General features: G+C 46.1%; 2 protein-coding genes across 2 annotated transcripts in view; one reads left to right on the top strand and one right to left on the bottom strand.

Moving 5' to 3' along the window:
* Window positions 1-983: 983 nt before the first annotated feature.
* On the top strand, window positions 984-10,393 carry LOC139534044 (coiled-coil domain-containing protein 3-like). The gene is made up of 3 exons (XM_071332698.1): window positions 984-1,995; window positions 2,286-2,460; window positions 9,607-10,393. Exons 1-3 carry the CDS (start codon window positions 1,601-1,603, stop codon window positions 9,913-9,915), a joined length of 879 nt encoding a protein of 292 aa, XP_071188799.1. The 5' UTR covers window positions 984-1,600; the 3' UTR covers window positions 9,916-10,393.
* A 2,410-nt stretch (window positions 10,394-12,803) lies between these two features.
* Window positions 12,804-20,078, bottom strand: part of LOC139534076 (calcium/calmodulin-dependent protein kinase type 1D-like) — a 62,036-nt gene continuing 54,761 nt past the window's right edge. Inside the window, exons 7-11 of the mRNA XM_071332776.1 lie at window positions 17,529-17,641; window positions 17,061-17,139; window positions 16,836-16,923; window positions 16,250-16,541; window positions 12,804-16,136 (exon numbers count right to left, since the gene is read on the bottom strand). Coding sequence (XP_071188877.1) covers window positions 16,012-16,136; window positions 16,250-16,541; window positions 16,836-16,923; window positions 17,061-17,139; window positions 17,529-17,641 — 697 coding nt within the window. The 3' untranslated portion in view covers window positions 12,804-16,011. The remainder of the gene's footprint in view (window positions 16,137-16,249; window positions 16,542-16,835; window positions 16,924-17,060; window positions 17,140-17,528; window positions 17,642-20,078) is intronic.

Raw genomic sequence — 20,078 nt, 5'->3', positions numbered from 1 at the left:
GGAGTGACCTTGCACTTTTGGTTAAGGAGTGACATTTGCCTGGTAAACCCATTACATATGAGATCAGAAAGCCGACTACTCAATCATTTATTTGACAATTTCATTGGCGAATTGAGAATTTATTTAGCCTATATTGTGGACTATTTTCACATCAATCTAATGAAATAGGAAAGCCTTTTGCCTAATTTCCCCACCATCCGCCTACTGCACTATGACACTGTATAATTATAAAAACATAAAAACAGAGTAGTAAAATTAGTGTATGACTATGAAGGATGAGAGGCTATATGGGCACTTCTGAATGAACAATTTGTAAGTCGCTCTGGATAAGAGCGTCTGCTAAATGACTTAAATGTAATGTAAATGTAACAATAGAGTGAGGTATAATTGGCTTGCCTTGGACCACAAACAAATGTTGTTGGTTTGCAGGTCATTCAAATGTCCACTAGATGGCAACATTCACTTGGAGAAAAAAAGTGCATGGAATATCCCTGCAGCAAAGTCGGCTCGTCTCGTGTAGGCAGTTATTCAGCCATATGAAATGTAAATCAGAGGAGGCTGGTAGGAGGCGCTATAGGAGGACGGGCTCATTGTATGGCTGGAAGGGAATCAATGGAACGTATCAAACGTATGGAAACCACATGTTTGACTCCGTTCAAATTATTCCATTCCAGCCATTTCAATGAGCCCGTCCTCCTATAGCTCGTCCCACCAGCCCCCTCCGGGTATGTATGTATCGCCATATGATATTAAAAAGTAGGTCTACATTATGTCATTGGCTATTTATTAACAATCACATATCGGTCTAATAAATGCTTACACATATTTGGACAAGCAAGCATGCCTACTGTTCATTGACAAAGAATTTAATGCACAACATAGACAAGACTACATTCATTTGATTTGCCTAAGAAAGCACACAATGCTTGACGTGTCAAAAATAATAAACAAGCAACAACAACAAAAGTAACAGAATGAGAGCGTTACGCACACCAGCGCGCATGCCTGCATTCCTCCAAACCGTTTAAAATATTTCTGGAATAAACCCATTAAAACGTTTTTGTAGTAAAACAGGGGCGGTTCAATGATTGGCTGTGTAAACTTTGGTGCAGTGTCATTGGTCGGAGAGATCTTTGAGAATGAAGGTGCTTTGAGGAGCCTTCTGGAATGTCTTTGAATGGGACTGGACTTGCGCTGCATCGGGCTCAAAAAATGCGCACTTAAACACTGGGTCATAACATTGGATTATCTGTCTGGATATACTTGAAGATCTCTGTCTTTAACGGAATGACAAACGGACTCCAATGCTCAAATGGACTCAGATTAAACGCCGGGAGCAGGTCTGTTTCTCTCTGTGTGTGATCTGTCAAATAGTTTTCATCCAACTTTTAACTGGAACCAGTTAAATTTAAAGGACTATAATTCAACTGTACGATCACAGTGCCGTTATTATATGCCCCTATCACTGGATATAAAGGAACTTTTATTGTAAAAAAAAAAAAAAAAAAGTTGGATTTATTTACTTATTTCTTTAAAATCGGATTTGTGCCAGAGAGGAGAAACGAATAACAGGAGTACCCAAAGGTGAAAGACAGGAATTATGTGCACACCAGACATGACAACCTTTGCCCCCTTGCTTCTCACTCTTGGCTACATGGTGAGCGTTGCGTACGGGTGCCAACTGCCCACCGAGTGGCGTCCACTGAGTGAGAGCTGCCGTGCGGAACTGGCGGAGATCATTGTGTATGCCAAGGTGCTGGCAATTCACCGGGAGGAGTATGGCGGGGCAGAGGGCATCTACAACTCTCTGTATGGTTATGAGGGCGCAGAGGAAGGGTTGCTCTACTCCGCAGAGGTGGAGCTCATGTGCGACCAGGCGTGGGGCAGCATGCTGGAGGTGCCGGCGGGCTCGCGCCTCAACCTGACAGGGCTGGGGTACCTGTCATGCCAGTCTCACACCGTGATGGAGAACTACTCCTATATCTTCTTCCTCCGGTGAGTCAGGATGACCCGGTGAGTCAGGATGACCCGGTGACCGGGAACCTGTGTACATCGCACAGAATCACAAATACATTTAAAAGACTGTGATGCATCATAACCACACACAAAAACATGACATAGACTTTACAGCATATAGGCCTACAATATTTAGCTCCTCTATCCTGTCCTTTCTCGATGCACTGGGTGATATAATACAGACTTGAGCCCCTTTAGGGGTCACGTTTTGACCCTATAGGAAGCATGCACTCAGTCACTCACAGTGTTTGTTGGTTTACCTCCTACAGGATGGATGAGAACTACAACATCCTGCCCCACGGGGTCAACTTCCAGGACGCCATCTTCCCAGACACCGTAGAGAACCGCCGTACGTTCTCCAGCCTGTTCCAGTTCTCCAACTGCTCCCACGGACAACCCCTCCAGACCTTCTCCCCAGAGTGGGACCCCCAGGAGGACAGCAGGGTAGGCCACGCAACACATAATGGGGGGGAGACAAAGAGAGGGAGGGGTAGGGAGAGAAAGGTAGATGGAGGGGAATATGGGTTTGAGAGGGAGAAAGAGAGAGAAAGGGAGAAAAATAGGGAAAAGGGTAGATGAATGGAGTGGGCGAAAGAGAGATGCAGAGAGAGATAAAGAAGGGAGATGAATAGAGATAACAAGAGAAAGGGGCAGGAAGAGAGAAATGAGAAGGCAGGGTAGGGTCCTCTGGGTCTGAACAGCTGGAAATATAAGTTCTACCTGCTTGTAAAACGTCAACAGACATCCACACGTGCACACACATGCATGCACGCTGGCACACACCTACCGTACACACAAACACACACACACAGATGTGTAGCAGAGTAGGGTTGTAACTAAGGCAAGCCATATTAAACTCTATGCTTTAAAACCTTGTTGCCCCTGGATACAGCAGGTGCTCACATGTAGCTCCCCTCTCTCCGGATGTGTGTACATCTGCAGCAATCATCTCACTGACCTTCACAGAGTAACACACAGACACACACAGTCAGACATTCACCTCTGAGCCACCATCATCCTCAGACAGTACTCTGTTGTGTGAGATGTATTGACGTGTCTCCTTAGCTATAGAGACACAATTTAAAAATCAGACACAGAGACCGCACCAACACACAGACTGCCCACCCAGCTAACCGTGTGTTTGTGTGTGTCTAGGTCACGCTGCTTAACTAGACTTTAACCTGACTCTGAGATCAAAGCAGTCATTGATTAAGTCATGTGACCTCCTGTCTCCTCTGATTCCCTAGGCATGATATTGATGTCTACTGAGGTCAAGACAATACAGACACACACTCAGCCATTCCCAAGGTTCACTGGACCAAAGACTGTCGCTAACCTGGTCACATGCTCATAGTCATACCCCTTCGGGTGTTCACAGATCTGTAGCCTTGAAAGGACTGGATAGGTGTTAGCAACATGCTAGAAGCTTCGCCTGACCATGTATATGGATTACACCTACGTACCCATTGTTTTCAGACCTGCAGACACTGAAATGGAACGGGGTCTCAGGGAGACTGGAGTGGAGGGATGATGTCATGTGAAACCTCAGAGGTACAGTGGTCAGGTCTTCTCCTCTTCCTCTTTCCCGCTCAGCCCAGTCAAAACTGTTCGCTGCTCTGGCACCCCAATGGTGGAACAAACTCCCTCACGACGCCAGGTCAGCGGAGTCAATCACCACCTTCCGGAGACACCTGAAACCCCACCTCTTTAAGGAATACCTAGGATAGGATAAAGTAATCCTTCTAACCCCCCCCCCCTTAAAAGAGTTAGATGCACTATTGTAAAGTGGTTGTTCCACTGGATATCATAAGGTGAATGCACCAATTTGTAAGTCGCTCTGGATAAGAGCGTCTGCTAAATGACTTAAATGTAAATGTTAAATGTTCTTGTCTCTATCCCAGTGAGCCTGTAATACGTTGACCGAAGACTTGTGACACGCAGGGTGTCGGGTTTCTGATGGGTTAACGGGTTGAGAGGTTAGGGGTTAAAGACACTGCGTGGCGTGAGCCCAGGTACTGACATGCAGGGTCGCAACCTTAGGAGGGGGGTGTGTCCATGTGGAGGAGCAGATGTGTGTGTTGTCAGAGTTTACACTATGGAAATATAGACAAAGTTAATAGGAGGAAAACAGGCTTAAAAATGATACTACTACCGATCAATGGAACCACAGCTTACACACACCCACACGCAGTGGAGGGTAAATGCAACTGAATGCAGTTTACCCACTTTTTGCTGGAAAATGCAGTGAACGTATAAGGAGTGTTACTTTTTTCACGACGACCGACGATCAGAGTTTTACCCACCTATTTTATTACCACTGCATCACTGCACACAGACACACAGACACACAGACACACACACACACACACACACACAGGTGTGAGGTTAACATGTGACTGAGGCTCTCTTCAGTGATGTGTTGGACAGATGGAGGTGGTTAGTTAGGGATTGGCTGGGAGAGGCTAGCATGATGAGTCTAGCGCTGTCTGCTCTGTAGTTTTCCTGTGGGAACGCCGAGGTTCCAGATGGACATCTCATGCAGGCTGGAAAGCTGGATGGGAAGGTAAGAGGAGAGCGCCTCCACTTACACCCAAACCCCCAATTAGCACTCGATTAAACCCCTTATGCACTCGAGCGGTTCCGGAGCGCCAAAACGAATCCATGGAGACTTTGTCCTCAGAATTCCTTCTCTCAGCGTTCTCTCTTAAGACTTCCTCTCCTTTTATTATGGAGAAAAGCCTGCAGGGGTGGATAAATGAGAGATAAATAGAGACCGGTAAGAGAGAGAGAAAGAGAGAAGGAGGGAGGAAAAGATAGACATATCGGGGAGAGAGGAAAGAGAGGGAGGGAGAGATAAAGAGACTGGAGTTATAGGGAGATGGGAGACAGATCTGGGTCTCTCATATGAACAAATGCCCCATCCCGCAATGCTTCTCCAGCCTACATGCAGGATCACCTCTAAGCATCTTCATAACAGTCAGTGTGTCCTGTGAGTCAGCTCAGTCAGTCCTACCTGATGTCCAGAACTGTAGTAATAATAATGCAATATCCCTCCCTTTCTAACCCCTTTTAATGTTTAATTTAGTTGAATTCAGTCACAGCAAGGGTAAATACTTTGTCATCTAATGCACCCTAGCCTTCTTCCTTAGGGCATGGAATCTCAAATTAGACCCCCTTCCCCCCAACATGCACTCAGTGGAGTATTCACAGTGTGTACTCTGCCAAACAGAAGGACAGTGTATGCTCCATACTATGGCTGCCACACTGTAACTCGAGCAGACCTGCATGCATACATACCAACCAAGATCCAAGGCGAAATTTGACGTCCGTCCAGGTAGCCAGGAAAGGGCTTAAAAACCTTCCACTAGGGGCAACGTTACCATCAAGTATGCTTGTGATTTGCTCAGGCGTTGTGGACGGGCGTAAACTGCGAGCTCTGGCTCCAAGGGTCGTGTGTTCAATCCCAGTGCCAACCTTAATCTAACCATTTGGAATGAATGCTTCATTTAACTGTCATTGTTTCTGTTGTACCTGTAACCCTATCCCAAATTTAACCACCGTTAAGGACGTTTGGATACATAAATGTTATGTTAGGAGAAATGGGAACAAATGTCAAAATCTGAAGTCAAATTGGTAAAACAGTGGGATCTTGTTGCACATTCAGTCACACACACAAACACACACACAGTCGGATTACTCATACACACAGACGGTGTTTAGATTAAGGTTTTACAGCTGCTCAGAGTTTGTAAGAAGGAGGACCTCAGTTCAGGTCAGAGGGTAGACTGCTGTGTGTGGTAATGGTTTGTGTGTTTCTCGGTGTACGTGTCTTTCTGTGTGCCTCTTTCTCTAAGTGGTGTTTACACAGATGATCCTCCACAGCAGGCAGGTAACACCCGGATGTTTTGACAGGTGGTGCTGGGTATAGATAGATAGATGGATGGATGGTTGGGAGTTAGCTTTGGATAATGTCCCAAAGTACCAGGTCCCTAGCCCGCGACTAATGTGGTACACAGCGAGGGAGAGACGTGACACACTGGTCTGGACAGGAGTCCGTTTGTTGGTGCAATATTAGCACAAAAAAATGTTGAGCTTGGATTGTTTTTTCCCCTGGGGGGTTGAGACCTGTTGTTTAGATTTGAAAATCCAACAGTTGTATTGGAAGGGGCTGCGCTGTCCCTGTTGGTGTTTGAGTAGGAGAACCAATGAGTCAAAAAACACAGCCCCCTTCATTATCGACAAGTCTTGCCGACAACATCAAAACAGGCTTTCCAGACTCGGAAGTCAGAAAGACACTGAGTTTGGTTTCAGGCAGACTACCAGGTCCCTGGATTGGGTGCAATGTCCCATTTAAACTGCCGTGTGCGTGGCCGCGCACCTCCTCCAGGACTGCCACACAGAAGAAATGCCAGGCTGCACAGAAAAGCAAGTGATTGAACTTCCCTGGGATCACCCCATTAGTGTGCACTATATAGATCAACGTTTTTTTCTGTGATCGAATCAACATTATATCAGCCCATTTTCAATGCAACAAACCAAAACAAATCTAACTTTGCAAGATTGAGTCTTATCTTCTTGTAGGCAGAGCCAGAGCGCAACGGAGTAGAATTCCACTGGCAGGGGTAGCCCATGAGCGATCAGTTCAGATCAGAGCCGCGGTGTTCACATTTGTTGATATTCTTTGCTAGTTAGCGAGTTATTAGCCCAGTTATAGAAAAGTATAGGTGAGCAATTGGGAGGTTCTGCTTCCTACAAGAGCACAAAACGCGTAGGCTACATTTCAAACTGTCTTTGAAAAGCATGTCTTAATTAAAGGGGCAGTGTTGCATTTTGACACAGGCTTGACTATACTAATAAGCCAATATGCAAAGGGTTAGCCGACTGTCTAATTCTCTGTATGGCAATAATAATGCCTTTTATTTTGTAAAGACGTTTCTTGTAGCACACAATGCAATTTACAGCCACATATTTAGCCCATGGTGTTACAGACCAAGTAGAGAAAGAAAAAAAACGCACATTTCTCTTGCTAGTATCACTGCTCTTTATTAAGCTTTACGTATCGACCTGAAGTCCTTCGTCAAAGTCGAGGGAAAATAAACATGAACATTTACTTGTCCTCATTAATGTCCTCATTGTAGTTTTACAGACGTGTTTAATACGTTTTATGTACACACTTTATTCGAATACTTATGAAATGCACATTGTTATATTTGGTAACATGTTGATTTTCCCTCGACTCCAACCCCATTCGATGCATTGAACGGATGTGGATGGAGCTATGTCTACATAAGGGTGTACATTTAAAACACTCACAAAGCTCTGACGAATGCCCTGAGTCCGATATATAAAGCTTAATAACGAGCAGTGATACCAGCAAGAGCGGTGTGCGGGTTTCTTCTTTTTTCTCATGTTATTCAACTGTTACCATGCACCTGCAACAAAGATAGTTCAGATGTGCGAGTGCCTTTTTGAATTTTGAGTTAGAGACCAAGTAAAAAATAATTAATTCATGTCAAGCCCTTCATAATGTAAAAACGTTTTTTAATTGAATGTAGGCCTGCATTGAACACCACATATTGGGATACTGTAGGCTATATCATAGAAATCAAAAGCTATTTCCGTGTGAAAATGTTATGCGATTGGCTCCATTGGTTTAGTTGGCTACTGTTTAAAACTGTAAGGGTATATCCTCAATGTTCACTGTAGATGCGCGGCGGAAAGTTGCACAAAATTCTCACAACGTTCAAGTTTCCGAAACCTAAAATTTGCTCAGTGCCCCAAAACATGTGAGGGAACTTTGATTGGGTGGTTTAGTTTTTCTGAGGTAAACTATCAATTTGGGTTATTTGGTAACCCAGCGCTGGGTAAATATTGAACATATGCTGGGTTATCTTTACCCAGCCAGTTGGGTGGTGTGAATATCCCAACATGTTGGGTTGTTTGGATTACCCAAACATGGGTTAATTTAACCATCAGTTGGGTTTTTATTTAGTTTTATGCTGGGTTGACCCAGCAGCTGGGTAATTTCTTAAAACGTAAATCATAGGTTAATTTCAGGAGGTGTGGCCTATTAGGGGTGTGTCTTTCAAGGTTATTTTTTGGCCACCCGTGAGTAAATGTCATTACAGTTCATCAGGTTAAGTTTGTACACTGCACATTTCAATGTTTCTTGAATATTTATGCACATTACATTCTAATATACAATTAAACATTATTATTTACATATTGTAACAGTGGTAACTATCCAAATATATAACTCACACTTGTGTAAGCGTAATTAAAGCTACAAAAGTGTCAGTATTCAACCTTAACATGTGATGACAATACAACAGATGAACTGGAATTACATTTACCCTCACAGGTGGGCAAAAACAACTTCCTGAAAGCTACGCCGCTACTAAGCCACGCCTCCAGTGTTCTGATCTGACCCGGTGGGTCATATCTCAATAACCCAACATCAACAACCCAACCTTGCTCTTTAAAAAAAACTAAGTGACCCAATACCTGCAACCCAACAGTTGGGTTATCCAAACAACCCAACATGTTTTGGAGTGCACACTGTCCGCACATTTAACAGTCAGGACTGGACTTTAGGAGTTACAGTATAGAGCTAAATTATTTGAACTATCATGTTTTTCCTCCCAGATACCACTTTTGTTTAAAGGGAGATGGAATGCTTGTTAGGGCAGAATGTTTTGAGAGCTAGTCATTGGACAAAAACACATGTCAACACAACCCTCTGGGGATATATTAGGGGCCCGGGGCCCTCCGCAATGCCGACCTGAAGCCTAACGTAGCATTAGGAGGGGAAACCCCACAGAGAGGTCTCGCCCCCTCCAATGAGCTGGAAAATTGTGGCCCCTCAGAACCGTCATAACTCTGGGAGAGATGATGGGGTACTATATTCGACAGAGGCTACATTGCACCTTGACTCACTGGACGGGGCGGGACTAGCTGGACTAGCTACAGTACTGTACCTCAGGGCTTCTTCCACCCAAACTCATGATAAGTGGGTCTTAGAGCCCTTAAAGAGTCAGGGCCCCTACTCCCTGTGGTCTCTCACACAACCCCTGTGTTCATCAACCCTGAGCATGTAACACGCACACGCGTGCACACACACACACAGAGCGTCAGCTCTGTCAGAAACCCTCAGGAGAAGAAAAGCACCAGCCAAGGAGAAGTAACTAAGGCGGTGGAGTTAAACGAACAAAAGGAACACACATTGATGGGAAGATGATGTTACTGGGGCTCTCACGCTCTCCTCCTGATGCCAACCGACAACATACTTACTGGCATGCTGTATTCTGTCCCATGTTTACAGAAGACCCTCAAGTCAACTTCCCTGTTGCACTATGCTCAAATAAATATTCAGACACTGATCTCACAAATTGAGTGTCATGCCCTTTGAAAATGGCGGGACACAAGTATCATCGAGTTGTACATGAAAAAGTTCACCAGTTAGTGCACCCCATTAAAATGATTAGGTGAATGACACTTCTGCTAATAGATATTCCTATCCAATGTTGATTTAATTTCTCTCTCTCTCGCTCTCCTTCACCTCTTTCTCTTCCTCCCTCCCTCCTCCTCCAGCTCCTGTGCTCCTCGGTGCAGGGGGCTCTGTTCGAGGAGGAGGAGAAGAGCAGGAAGCAGCAGGAGCGCCTGGGCCAGCTGGAGAGGAGGAACAGGCAGCTGAAGGAGCGCGTCCGGAAGGTGAAGCGCTCCCTCCGGAACGCCAGGAAGAGCCAGCGCCGGGCGGAGCAGGAGAGGCAAGGGCTGGAGGAGAGGCTGAGGTCAGCGGAGAGACGGGCTGGGCACCACCTCAATACTATCACACAGGAGGCTACGCCCAACAGATACCAGGAGGCTGTGTTACACCGCACGCCACACACACCGCTTTAGTCTCTGGACTGGATGTTGTTAAAGACTGCTGGGCAGTCTCTCTAATTCCTGTTGTTCACAGGCACACACACAATACTCATTTAGTGACATATTCAGCCATATATACTGTAGTTCCTACACACATTACATAGAGAGGGCATCCAGTAGCCCTCGAATAGCAGAGGGAATTTGTATTAGTGAATGACTCGAGAGAATGAGAGGGAGAGAGATAGTGTATGGCTCCTATTAATACACAGCACTGTCATACAGCTGATGGATAGACAGATGAAATGATTTAATTTAGAGTATATTATGAGTGAATGACTAGAGTGAATGAAGAAAGTGAGGTTACTTTCTGGCAGGTGGGTCTGTGGGCATTTGTTCCATGTGTTGTCTGTTGCTGTCCTAGTGTCAACACCAAAGAGAATGACCATGAGGCATTGGGATTATTATATATGAATGTATTACTGAAGCTGCATATAAACTCTAATCATGATTACTAACGCTGTGGGTGTTTTATTTCCAGATTACACAATCTGTTGTTTTTAGGCCAAACAAACTGAACACACCAACTGAAATTCCATTCTTGGTAGACAAGAGAGAGAGGTAAAGAAAAGAGTGGAGGATGAGAAAGAGAGAGAGAGTTGTGGGTTGCTGTTACGGGCTCTTAATGGGTTTCCCTCTCTCCTCCAGGCACTGCGGGATAAAGCCAGATGTGCCACCCCCACAGACACACACACAGTCTTCACTGCTCTTCCCCTTTTGCTGGAGTTCGTGTCCTAAGACTTGAACCTCATCACAAAGACCCCTACAGCCTCAATCTTCATCTGGGTCTACGAGCACAGGAAAACAAATACCTGCAACTGTAGGGAACACACACACACACACACACACACACCCTCCACTCTTCTATAGTCTGTCCGTCTATGCTAGGGACACAGAGCAGAACGGAATGTGCTTGTGTGCTTTTCTGGGCAGGAGAGAGGGAGACGCTCTATCAGTCTCTGGATTGGCCCTGAGAAAATCACCAATACATCTGACACAGAGATAGAGAATATGGAGAGGAGAGAGTGACCGAGCGAAATTGATAAACAGAGAGTAATACGTTTCACAGATCGTTACCTACATACCAGCTCAGATCCATCTACAGTTAATCAGATGGACTCGCTGCCTGCCATTCTCTAGAAGCTAGAGATGAGGAAAGGGACAGAGAAGATTGAGGAAAAGGATGAGGAGGGGAAAAAGCAAGACAAGGAAGACGTGATGATGGGAGTAGGAAAAGGAGGAGAACGAGGAAGGAGAGAAAGATTGTTCTGGCTGCCGTTTCAGTATATCCCATCGATTGTAGGCCAACTATGGAGCCTAAATAGGAGAGAGTGGGAGGGATGAGGGGGCTGTGTATCTGGGCACAGAGGAGAGAGGGAAACACTTTAAAAGGCAAAAAGATCAGGGAACGCAAAACCTCTCAACTATCCCCCCGCACCACCCACACGCACCATGACCTCTCGTCCAACAACAGCAGCCCCCCCCCCACCCACACACACCATGACCTCTCGTCCAACAACAGCAGCCCCCCCCCCCCCACCCACACGCACCATGACCTCTCGTCCAACAACAGCAGCCCCCCCCACCCACACGCACCATGACCTCTCGTCCAACAACAGCAGCCCCCCCCCCCCCACCCACACGCACCATGACCTCTCGTCCAACAACAGCAGCCCCCCCCACCCACACGCACCATGACCTCTCGTCCAACAACAGCAGCCCCCCCCCCCCCCACCCACCCACACGCACCATGACCTCTCGTCCAACAACAGCAGCCCCCCCACCCACACGCACCATGACCTCTCGTCCAACAACAGCAGCCCCCCCCCCCCACCCACACTTGCTCGCACTGAGTGGCTCAACTCGCTCTGAGAATGTCATATTGTGCGTGTGTCTAAGTGTGTGTGTTGCTTTGAGTTTGTTAACGTCTATGAGAGAATGATCTCCCTGAGCTTCGCTGTGCATTCCTCTGACCAGGAGAGCAAAAAGACAGATGCAGAGAGAGGGGGGGGGGGGGGGGGGAGGGACAATGTAAACAAGAAGAATGGGGTGGAATTTGCACACGACTCAGAGTCCAGATCCATTGTACGGGTTCAAAGGTCAATAACTGTGAGAGAGGAGAGAGGCTGACGTGCTAGGAGTGAGTATGAGGGGTGCTTAATGTGGCTGCAGTTTGAATTGGCCCCAGTTCCAGAAGAACTACAGGGCAATCTCAGACCACTTTCACCAATTAAGTCCAATCACACTTGGCTATAAGTGGCTAGTTCTAACTATATTAGTGAATCAACAGTCATTTGCTATACAATTAGAAATAAAGTGTATTGGGAAAACACAATGTTGATGCCTGAGGCAATTGTTTTGTGAGCATGTAGATCAATGTGTCTTCATTCACTCAGACCCAGGGTCCTAGCTGGACCTTTTATTTATTTTATTTTATTTACCGTTATTTTACCAGGTAAGTTGACTGAGAACACGTTCTCATTTGCAGCAACGACCTGGGGAATAGTTACAGGGGAGAGGAGGGGGATGAATGAGCCAATTGTAAACTGACGTGGGTCTGACGTGGGTCTGTGAGAGTAACATCTGTGAAACGTTGGCGCAACATCCGCCCCTACATCTGCTCGACGTCTGTCAAATGTCTGTCTGTTGAGCATCTGTGGTGTGTGTCTGAAGTCAGGGGTTGTGTGTATGGAAGGGTTATGGAGGGACACGACTCCTCTCTAATCTTTCTCTGGTCGTCAAGGCAAAAAGGTCAGGGGTCAACAAACAAGCCAATTAGAAGTGGAAATCAATCTAAGTGCAAAAACAAACTTTGAATGGCTTAAAGTGTAGTAATCCCTGCACACACAGACACAGGGAGACGGTTGCATTATGATCGTTCAGGGTTTATTTCAGGAGAGAAAAAAACTAAAATCAGTCATTCTGGCCTCTGTCGTCGTCATGGTAACTGATATGTGCACATGATTGTCGAAGGCATTGGATATACAAGCCCCATAACAGAAGGTCATCACAGCACAGTAAGAGTGGCAGGGCAACTCACTCTGCCACACAAAATGGAAGGTGGTGTCTGCTTAACGAAGTAGGAAGAAAGTTGCCCCTTACCACTGATACAAGGTCAGATATTTTCTCTTCCCCCTAATGGTTTAGGTTCAGATCGAAGGAGGATGTGCTGATCCTAGATCTATGGTTGTTAGTATCTATTGGTTAGGGTTCAGATTGAGGGAGGATATTCTGAGCCGAGATCTATGGTTAAGTTAGTATCTAATGGTTGAGCTTTAGATTGAGGGAGAGTTTTCTGATCCTAGATCTGTGGTTAAGGGGAACATCTACCAGGAGTCGTTAGTGAGAGACCGCCACACAAGATGGAGGTTTATTTTGGTCACATGCAGAGTAAATATGGCCCATTCCCCGGGCTCTGGACCCCACAGGGACCCACAGGGAGATGCAGTGGTTCCCAACAATACTCTTCTCTCTATGGACACATTGATCTTCTTCTTTAGATACAGATACACACATCATACAATGGTATATAAAAGTTAATGCAAACACTTGTGGAGTTGGATTTCTTTAAGCACTTTCAACATGCTTCGCATTTAATCTTTAGAAAAAAAGCGTTGTGATGCATTGTGGGATTTTTTTCTCTCATGACAGTTGATCATGGGCATGTGTTTAGGTGTGTTGGGACGCCTGTTGCCGTAGTGTCAGTGAGCAAGGGGGTAAAGTGGACGACTGATGACTTAGGCAGATACATGTGTAAAAACAGCACAGCTCCATAACAGTGGATGTCGTATCAGTCAAAGCTTCAACATTTATACACATTGCAAACTAAAGCCTGAGTTTGCTTTTAAATTTAAAATGTTTTTATTTGTATTTTCTTTAGTCGGATATTGTTTAGAATACTGATGGCGTCATCTCCATGGTAACTCCGTAGATGGCAGTTACTGAGTGTTCAGTACGGTATGCTCTGAATATCGTGGTATCAAAGCTCAGTATGGTGCGGGATGGAGAGGTGTGGGGGCTGTAGCTAATTTAAACACATTAAACATTCCAAAGGGAATACAAATCAACCCCCCCCCCCCCACACAAACACACGCCCGCACTGCACAACATTCGCATAGGTTATCTTACAAATTAGCATTCATATTCACAAGACGTTTCCAACAAATATATTCATTCATATCAGAAAACAATACATGCTTGCCTCGATAAAAATAAATAAATAAACAAAAACGGAGCCCTAAAGTAAAGCCCACCCACACCCTAAAATAATCCAGTCGATGACATCACACTTAATGATGGTTGACCCAGCACCACGAAGCCAGGTAATAATACTGCACTTTGACCTCTATATGTAGGCTATTTGCAGGCTATATGCAGGGCTGTGTCTGGCCATAGTCTGGTTAGGGGACCCTGGTGTCGTGAGCGTAACAGTCCCAGTGTTGGGTGAAACTTCTACAGAATACAGTGAACTGGTCTTAAAGAAACTAGAAAGAAAAAGAGGGAGGGAGGGAGGGGTGGGACAGAGAGGAAAGGAGAAGGCAAGGGGGAGAAAAATAGAAAACATCTTGTCATCTTTCTCCAGATTTTCAGAGTTCAGCCCTTCGTTTCAAAACAATCCATTTCCCAGTGGGGATCGGCCAGGGTTAAAGGTCTAGCTCATAGCTAACCATCGGTGTTTAAATCAGGTATAATCAGTGTGTCCACATATTCTCTGTTTCAACAGTGCTTTGGCTAGACATTACAATGACATAAAGGGATCGTTGGACTTGCATCTAACTGTGTAGACAAATCTATGCTCGCGACCGTTTTCTACAGCAACAAGGGTCACCACGGCGCCCAGTCCAAATCCCTGAGAACTTGTGTACTGGGTGCCGGTTGATGATGTCATCATGATGATGGCTCTTGTGGTGAGGTCATGGCTTTGTAAAAGGGATGGGGGTAGAGACAACAGCTCCACCGTCTTGGATCCTGGGAAACTGATACACTAGGTCAGGGTTTCCCATGCTTACACTACACTACAGAGATGGCTGCTCTTTTTCATATGGGCTTTTTCTGAGGCCCATTTGGAAGTGCCTGGTTTCCCACCTGTAGCCCCTGATCTTTAGGATGGGAAACCCCACAGGTAACTAACATGTGATGGTTAAAACTTTAACAGGGGGCATCCCTGTCTAGCACTCTCCAACTCGATCCTAAACCTGCAGTGTGTTTCATAATATACTGTATATGCGTCCCATATAGGGTGGTCGTTATAAAAGTCTTATAAAGCAAGACAATAATTAAACATAGTGCATGTCTCCCTTAACAAATAAGTTGTACAATGCTCTGACCCCATTTTGGGTATTTTAAAACTGTTTACAATCTCTATTCTCTGTCTGATAAAATTCACGTCGATGAAGAGTCTAACTTGGTAGCTGTACACACATTATCTACGTCTGAAACCGCATCCAAACCTCGAACTTGCAAATAGATAAAGCGCTTACTCATGAAACATCACTCAACAGTCTCATGGTACTTTTAAAGCACGTCTTAAACACGGGCGCGAACATAAACATGGGAAAAAAAGCGCAAGAAAATACAAATGAAAAATAATCCAGTTGGTAACTGTTAACCAAGAGGATGAATTCAAGAAAAATAAACAGAATTTAAAAACTCACAAGTAGGACCATCTAGAAGATGTGGGAAAGACTAGAGGGAAATTGAGTTTGACTGACGTAGACAACGCCCAATCCGACGGCAGCTTCTGAAAACACACCCACTTCACTCATCATGGTCTCGGACAGAAACAAACACTCAAAAGGTAAACCAATTAATAATGCTCTTGGAGTGGGTGTGGTTCCACAGAGTCGACACAATGGGCGTGTCCAAGGTGAGTATGGCGTGTTGTGATTGGTGCAATGGGTTTAGAGTTCTCTGCTCTCCCAGTCCTCCCAGATGCAGCGTGGGGGAGGGGCAGGGCGGGGGGCAGGCTGGGTGGGGGTAGTAGGGGCGGTAAGGAAGGGGAGGGTGCGGTTTTCGCCCCTCTCTCTCTCACAGCGCCGTAGCCTCCCAGCTGGTCCCCCGCGGGACCTGGCGTCACTTAGTCTCTGTTAGTACCGTGGCAACAGTGGAGGGGTGGGGCCGGGCGAGCTCTGCCCCCCCAGAGGGGACAGAGGAGGCTGCAGACGCCAGGCTGCAGGGGGTGGGAGTGGCTGGGGCACCTGGGGAGAGAACAGAGGCTATGAACACACAGTCAGAACTAACAAACTGGTAGTTGGTGTTTACTAGTTCATGGTTTGTGTGTGTGTGTGTGGATGCATACATGTCCACTTACAGTCCTTGTGAGGTGAGTCCACAGAAAAGCTCTTCATAATGGCTGCATTAGGGTTCTGGCTCTGGCTCCGAGTCTGGCTTGGACTCGGAGAGGGTTGAGTAGAGCTCTGGCTAGGGGTCTGGTTGGGAGTCTGGTTGGCCTGGTTCTGGTTGGCCTGGTTCCGTTGGTTCTGCATCTGTGCGGCCCGGCTGTTAGGAGGGTGAGGGTGAGAGCTGTCCATGCTCTGGCCCATACTGCTGCTCAACTGCAGTCTCCTCATGTGTCGCACCACTGCAGTGGCATTGAAGGCTTGCTGGAGAGCGAGAGAGAGAGGAAGAGAGAGGGGAAGAGAGAGAAGAAAGAGAGCGAGAGAGAGGAAGAGAGCGAGAGAGAAGAGAAGAAGAGCGCAAGAGAGAAGAAGAGAGGAAGAGAGAGAGAGAGAGAGAGAGAGGAGAGAGGGAGGAAGAGAGAGAGGAGAGAGGGAGGAGGAGAGAAAGGAAGAGACCAGTGTATGATTTATAAACACTACATTAAATAAGCAATCACTCAGACACACTCGGACACTTGAATGACACTCAGACATTTATTACCATATATTCAAACGTACCCTCCATTTGCTCTTGGCAAAGTTTTTCCTGATCTGCCTGCTCACAGACTCATGGATGTTCTTGCAGAGGGCCGTGTCCCCAGCGATCCTGAACACACACACAGCCACTTTAACATCCCATAATACCCACATGAGTGTGTGTGTGTGTGTGTGTGTGTGTGTGTGTGTGTGTGTGTGTGTGTGTGTGAGTGTGTGCGTTTATGATCAGTGTGTGTTGTCTCTCACCATGGGTGTCTGAGAGCCTGGTCACAGGTGAAGCGCTTCGCCGGGTCTTTCTCCATCAGACTACCGATAAAGTCTTTGGCTGTGGGAAACCATTAGAGAACAGTAACTCACACTCATCACAACATACACAAACAGTAAACAGTTCAAGGCACATGGTTTCCCACACTCCCTGGCCAGTGTACCGAATAGCTGGACGAAGCCTCCGCTCTCTTCCTGTAATAACTACTGTTGTTTTATGGTTTACTGGTTAGACTGGCGCCAAACTGGAGAATATAGGGTTTTCAGATCTGGTCTGTGATGACCTCTTAAAAACACACACAAATTCCAAGAGGACGACGCCACAGCATAGAGAAAGTAGCTATGGTGGCGTGGTGTCCATATTTGCCAGACGGGAGGAAGAAGAGGAGGAAGGTGCTCTGTCTGAAGGGGATCCTCACTCCATTAGACACGCACACACACACAGCTTACCTGAATCAGATATGTCGTCCCAGTATGGTGCGTCAAACTCGTAGTCTGCTTTGAGGATCTGCTCAAAGAGCTTGGAGTCGTTCTCATCGTAGAATGGAGGATAGCCACACAACCTGCAGACACAGACAGGAAGTGAGCTCATAAAAAAAAAAAAAAGTTAACACATGCATTCACTTCCTACTTCAGGGAATCGTTTACTTTTAAGATGATAATAGAATAACATGATGACGAATGAGACAAATGCTTGAACAACTATTCAATTGATAAGAATAAACTGACAAGGTGAATGTAATGTATCCTAAACCTTTTCTCTGTCTGCTCTCCTAACCTCATCCTGGACTAATTGAACTTCTTCAAGTGGCAAAACGATTTCCATAGAAAACATGAGCCGCCATTATGATCGAACCTCATTAAAATGCCTTTCTCCATCGAGAAGCTGTTCTGCCTGATGTGGCCGCAATGAGCTTTTTGCTTTTGTGCTTTCCCATTTGGTTAAAGACTTGCGCGCCATTCCTCCGCAGGAGCCGGTGCGATTATTCCACCCGATTACCTGATGCGATCGCTTCACACCTAGAGGAGAGACCCAACCAGGCATGCCGAGCCGGATTGTGTGGAGGCGCTCGGAAATCGGCTAACGAGGTCCGTTCTAATGGTGCTAATGGCTAAATGACAAGACGGGAGTAGCTCACTGATCACTGGGAACTCACTGAGGAAACATCAAGGGGTCCAACATCAGGCCTCAACCCAACCATCCACAACTGGATATTCTTGGATTTTATATATTTACTTGAACTCTAAACACATATTTTGTCTAATTTAACATTGCCTAGGCTATTCACAAGGATGTTTAAGGACTACTTATTGAACATACACAAACATTCACAGTTTAATCCGCCAGCTGGACTGACTGACTGTGTGAACGCTGTTTCTCAGACATTTATTTCTCCTCCCTCACATGTGTACAGTAGAGGTGACAGGAGTGCGCGCACACACACACACACACACACACACACACACACACACACACACACACACACACACACACACACACACACACACACACACACACACACACACACACACACACACACACACACACACACACACACACACACACACACACACACACCCCTCTAATGACCCAGTGACACATAGTGATCCTTATATCCAAAGCTGTGTAAGCATGGAGAGTTACATAACAACTACATCAATAAACGAACAGAGATGGATAAACAGGTGAAAATAGAGAACAGAAGGATGTCTGAGCTATTTGGGCGGGAGAAAGAACAAGGGAAGAGGAGAAGGGTGAGAGAGAGAACCAGAGGGCAGAGCCTGCTTTGCACATCACAGAGCGACAAACCATCGAGAGCCAAGAACAACACAGAAAGGGAGAGAGGAGCAAAAATGAGGAACGTTTTCAGCGGATGAGAAAGATTTGCCCTGATGCTCTAACGACCGAGGTAACACATCTTTCTCTCGCTCTCACAGCCTTTATGGTTCCATTGCCCCTATTCACCCTGTCCCTAACCCTGAACTCTAACCCCTATTCACCCTGTCCCTAACCCTGAACTCTAACCCCTATTCACCCTGTCCCTAACCCTGAACTCTAACCCCTATTCACCCTGTCCCTAACCCTGAACTCTAACCCCTATTCACCCTGTCCCTAACAATGAACTCTAACCCCTATTCACCCTGTCCCTAACCCTGAACTCTAACCCCTATTCACCCTGTCCCTAACCCTGAACTCTAACCCCTATTCACCCTGTCCCTAACCCTGAACTCTAACCCCTATTCACCCTGTCCCTAACCCTGAACTCTAACCCCTATTCACCATGTCCCTAACAATGAACTCTAACCCCTATTCACCCTGTCCCTAACCCTGAACTCTAACCCCTATTCACCCTGTCCCTAACAATGAACTCTAACCCCTATTCACCCTGTCCCTAACAATGAACTCTAACCCCTATTCACCCTGTCCCTAAACTCTAACCCCTATTCACCCTGTCCCTAACCCTGAACTCTAACCCCTATTCACCCTGTCCCTAACCCTGAACTCTAACCCCTATTCACCCTGTCCCTAACCCTGAACTCTAACCCCTATTCTCCCTGTCCCTAACCCTGAACTCTAACCCCTAAAACACACACACACGCCTGGAACTCAGTCAGCGAGAGCTGGAACACACACAGAGCTAAATCTGCCCTCTGACTCAGAGGTTGTCCACACACAGACAGAGGGGTGAAAAACAAAAGAGACATGTTGAAAAGTCAGTTTTTTCTCCTCAGAAGCACTATGTCCATACATGGTGACTGAGCAGAGCAGAGTGTAGCAGACCAACATCTGGCTCTGATGAAAGGAAAGAGAGAGGCATGATGTTGTGTCATTCTCCATTACAAAACACACAAACATCCACGCACACAGACAAACACACGCCCGCACACACACATGCACAATAAGTCAAACGTGTGTGCGAACTTGTGAAATGCAGCTGCACTCTAGAAGGATCCAAACCAAGGCCCTCAATATAAAGCTGTGAATTATGCCCTCATGGC

The sequence above is a fragment of the Salvelinus alpinus genome, chromosome 11 (assembly GCF_045679555.1).
Source record: "Salvelinus alpinus chromosome 11, SLU_Salpinus.1, whole genome shotgun sequence".
NCBI classification, from domain to species: Eukaryota; Metazoa; Chordata; class Actinopteri; order Salmoniformes; family Salmonidae; genus Salvelinus; species Salvelinus alpinus.
The sequence above is the reverse complement of the archived record's forward strand: the minus strand, read 5'-3'. Positions and strand labels throughout refer to the sequence as shown.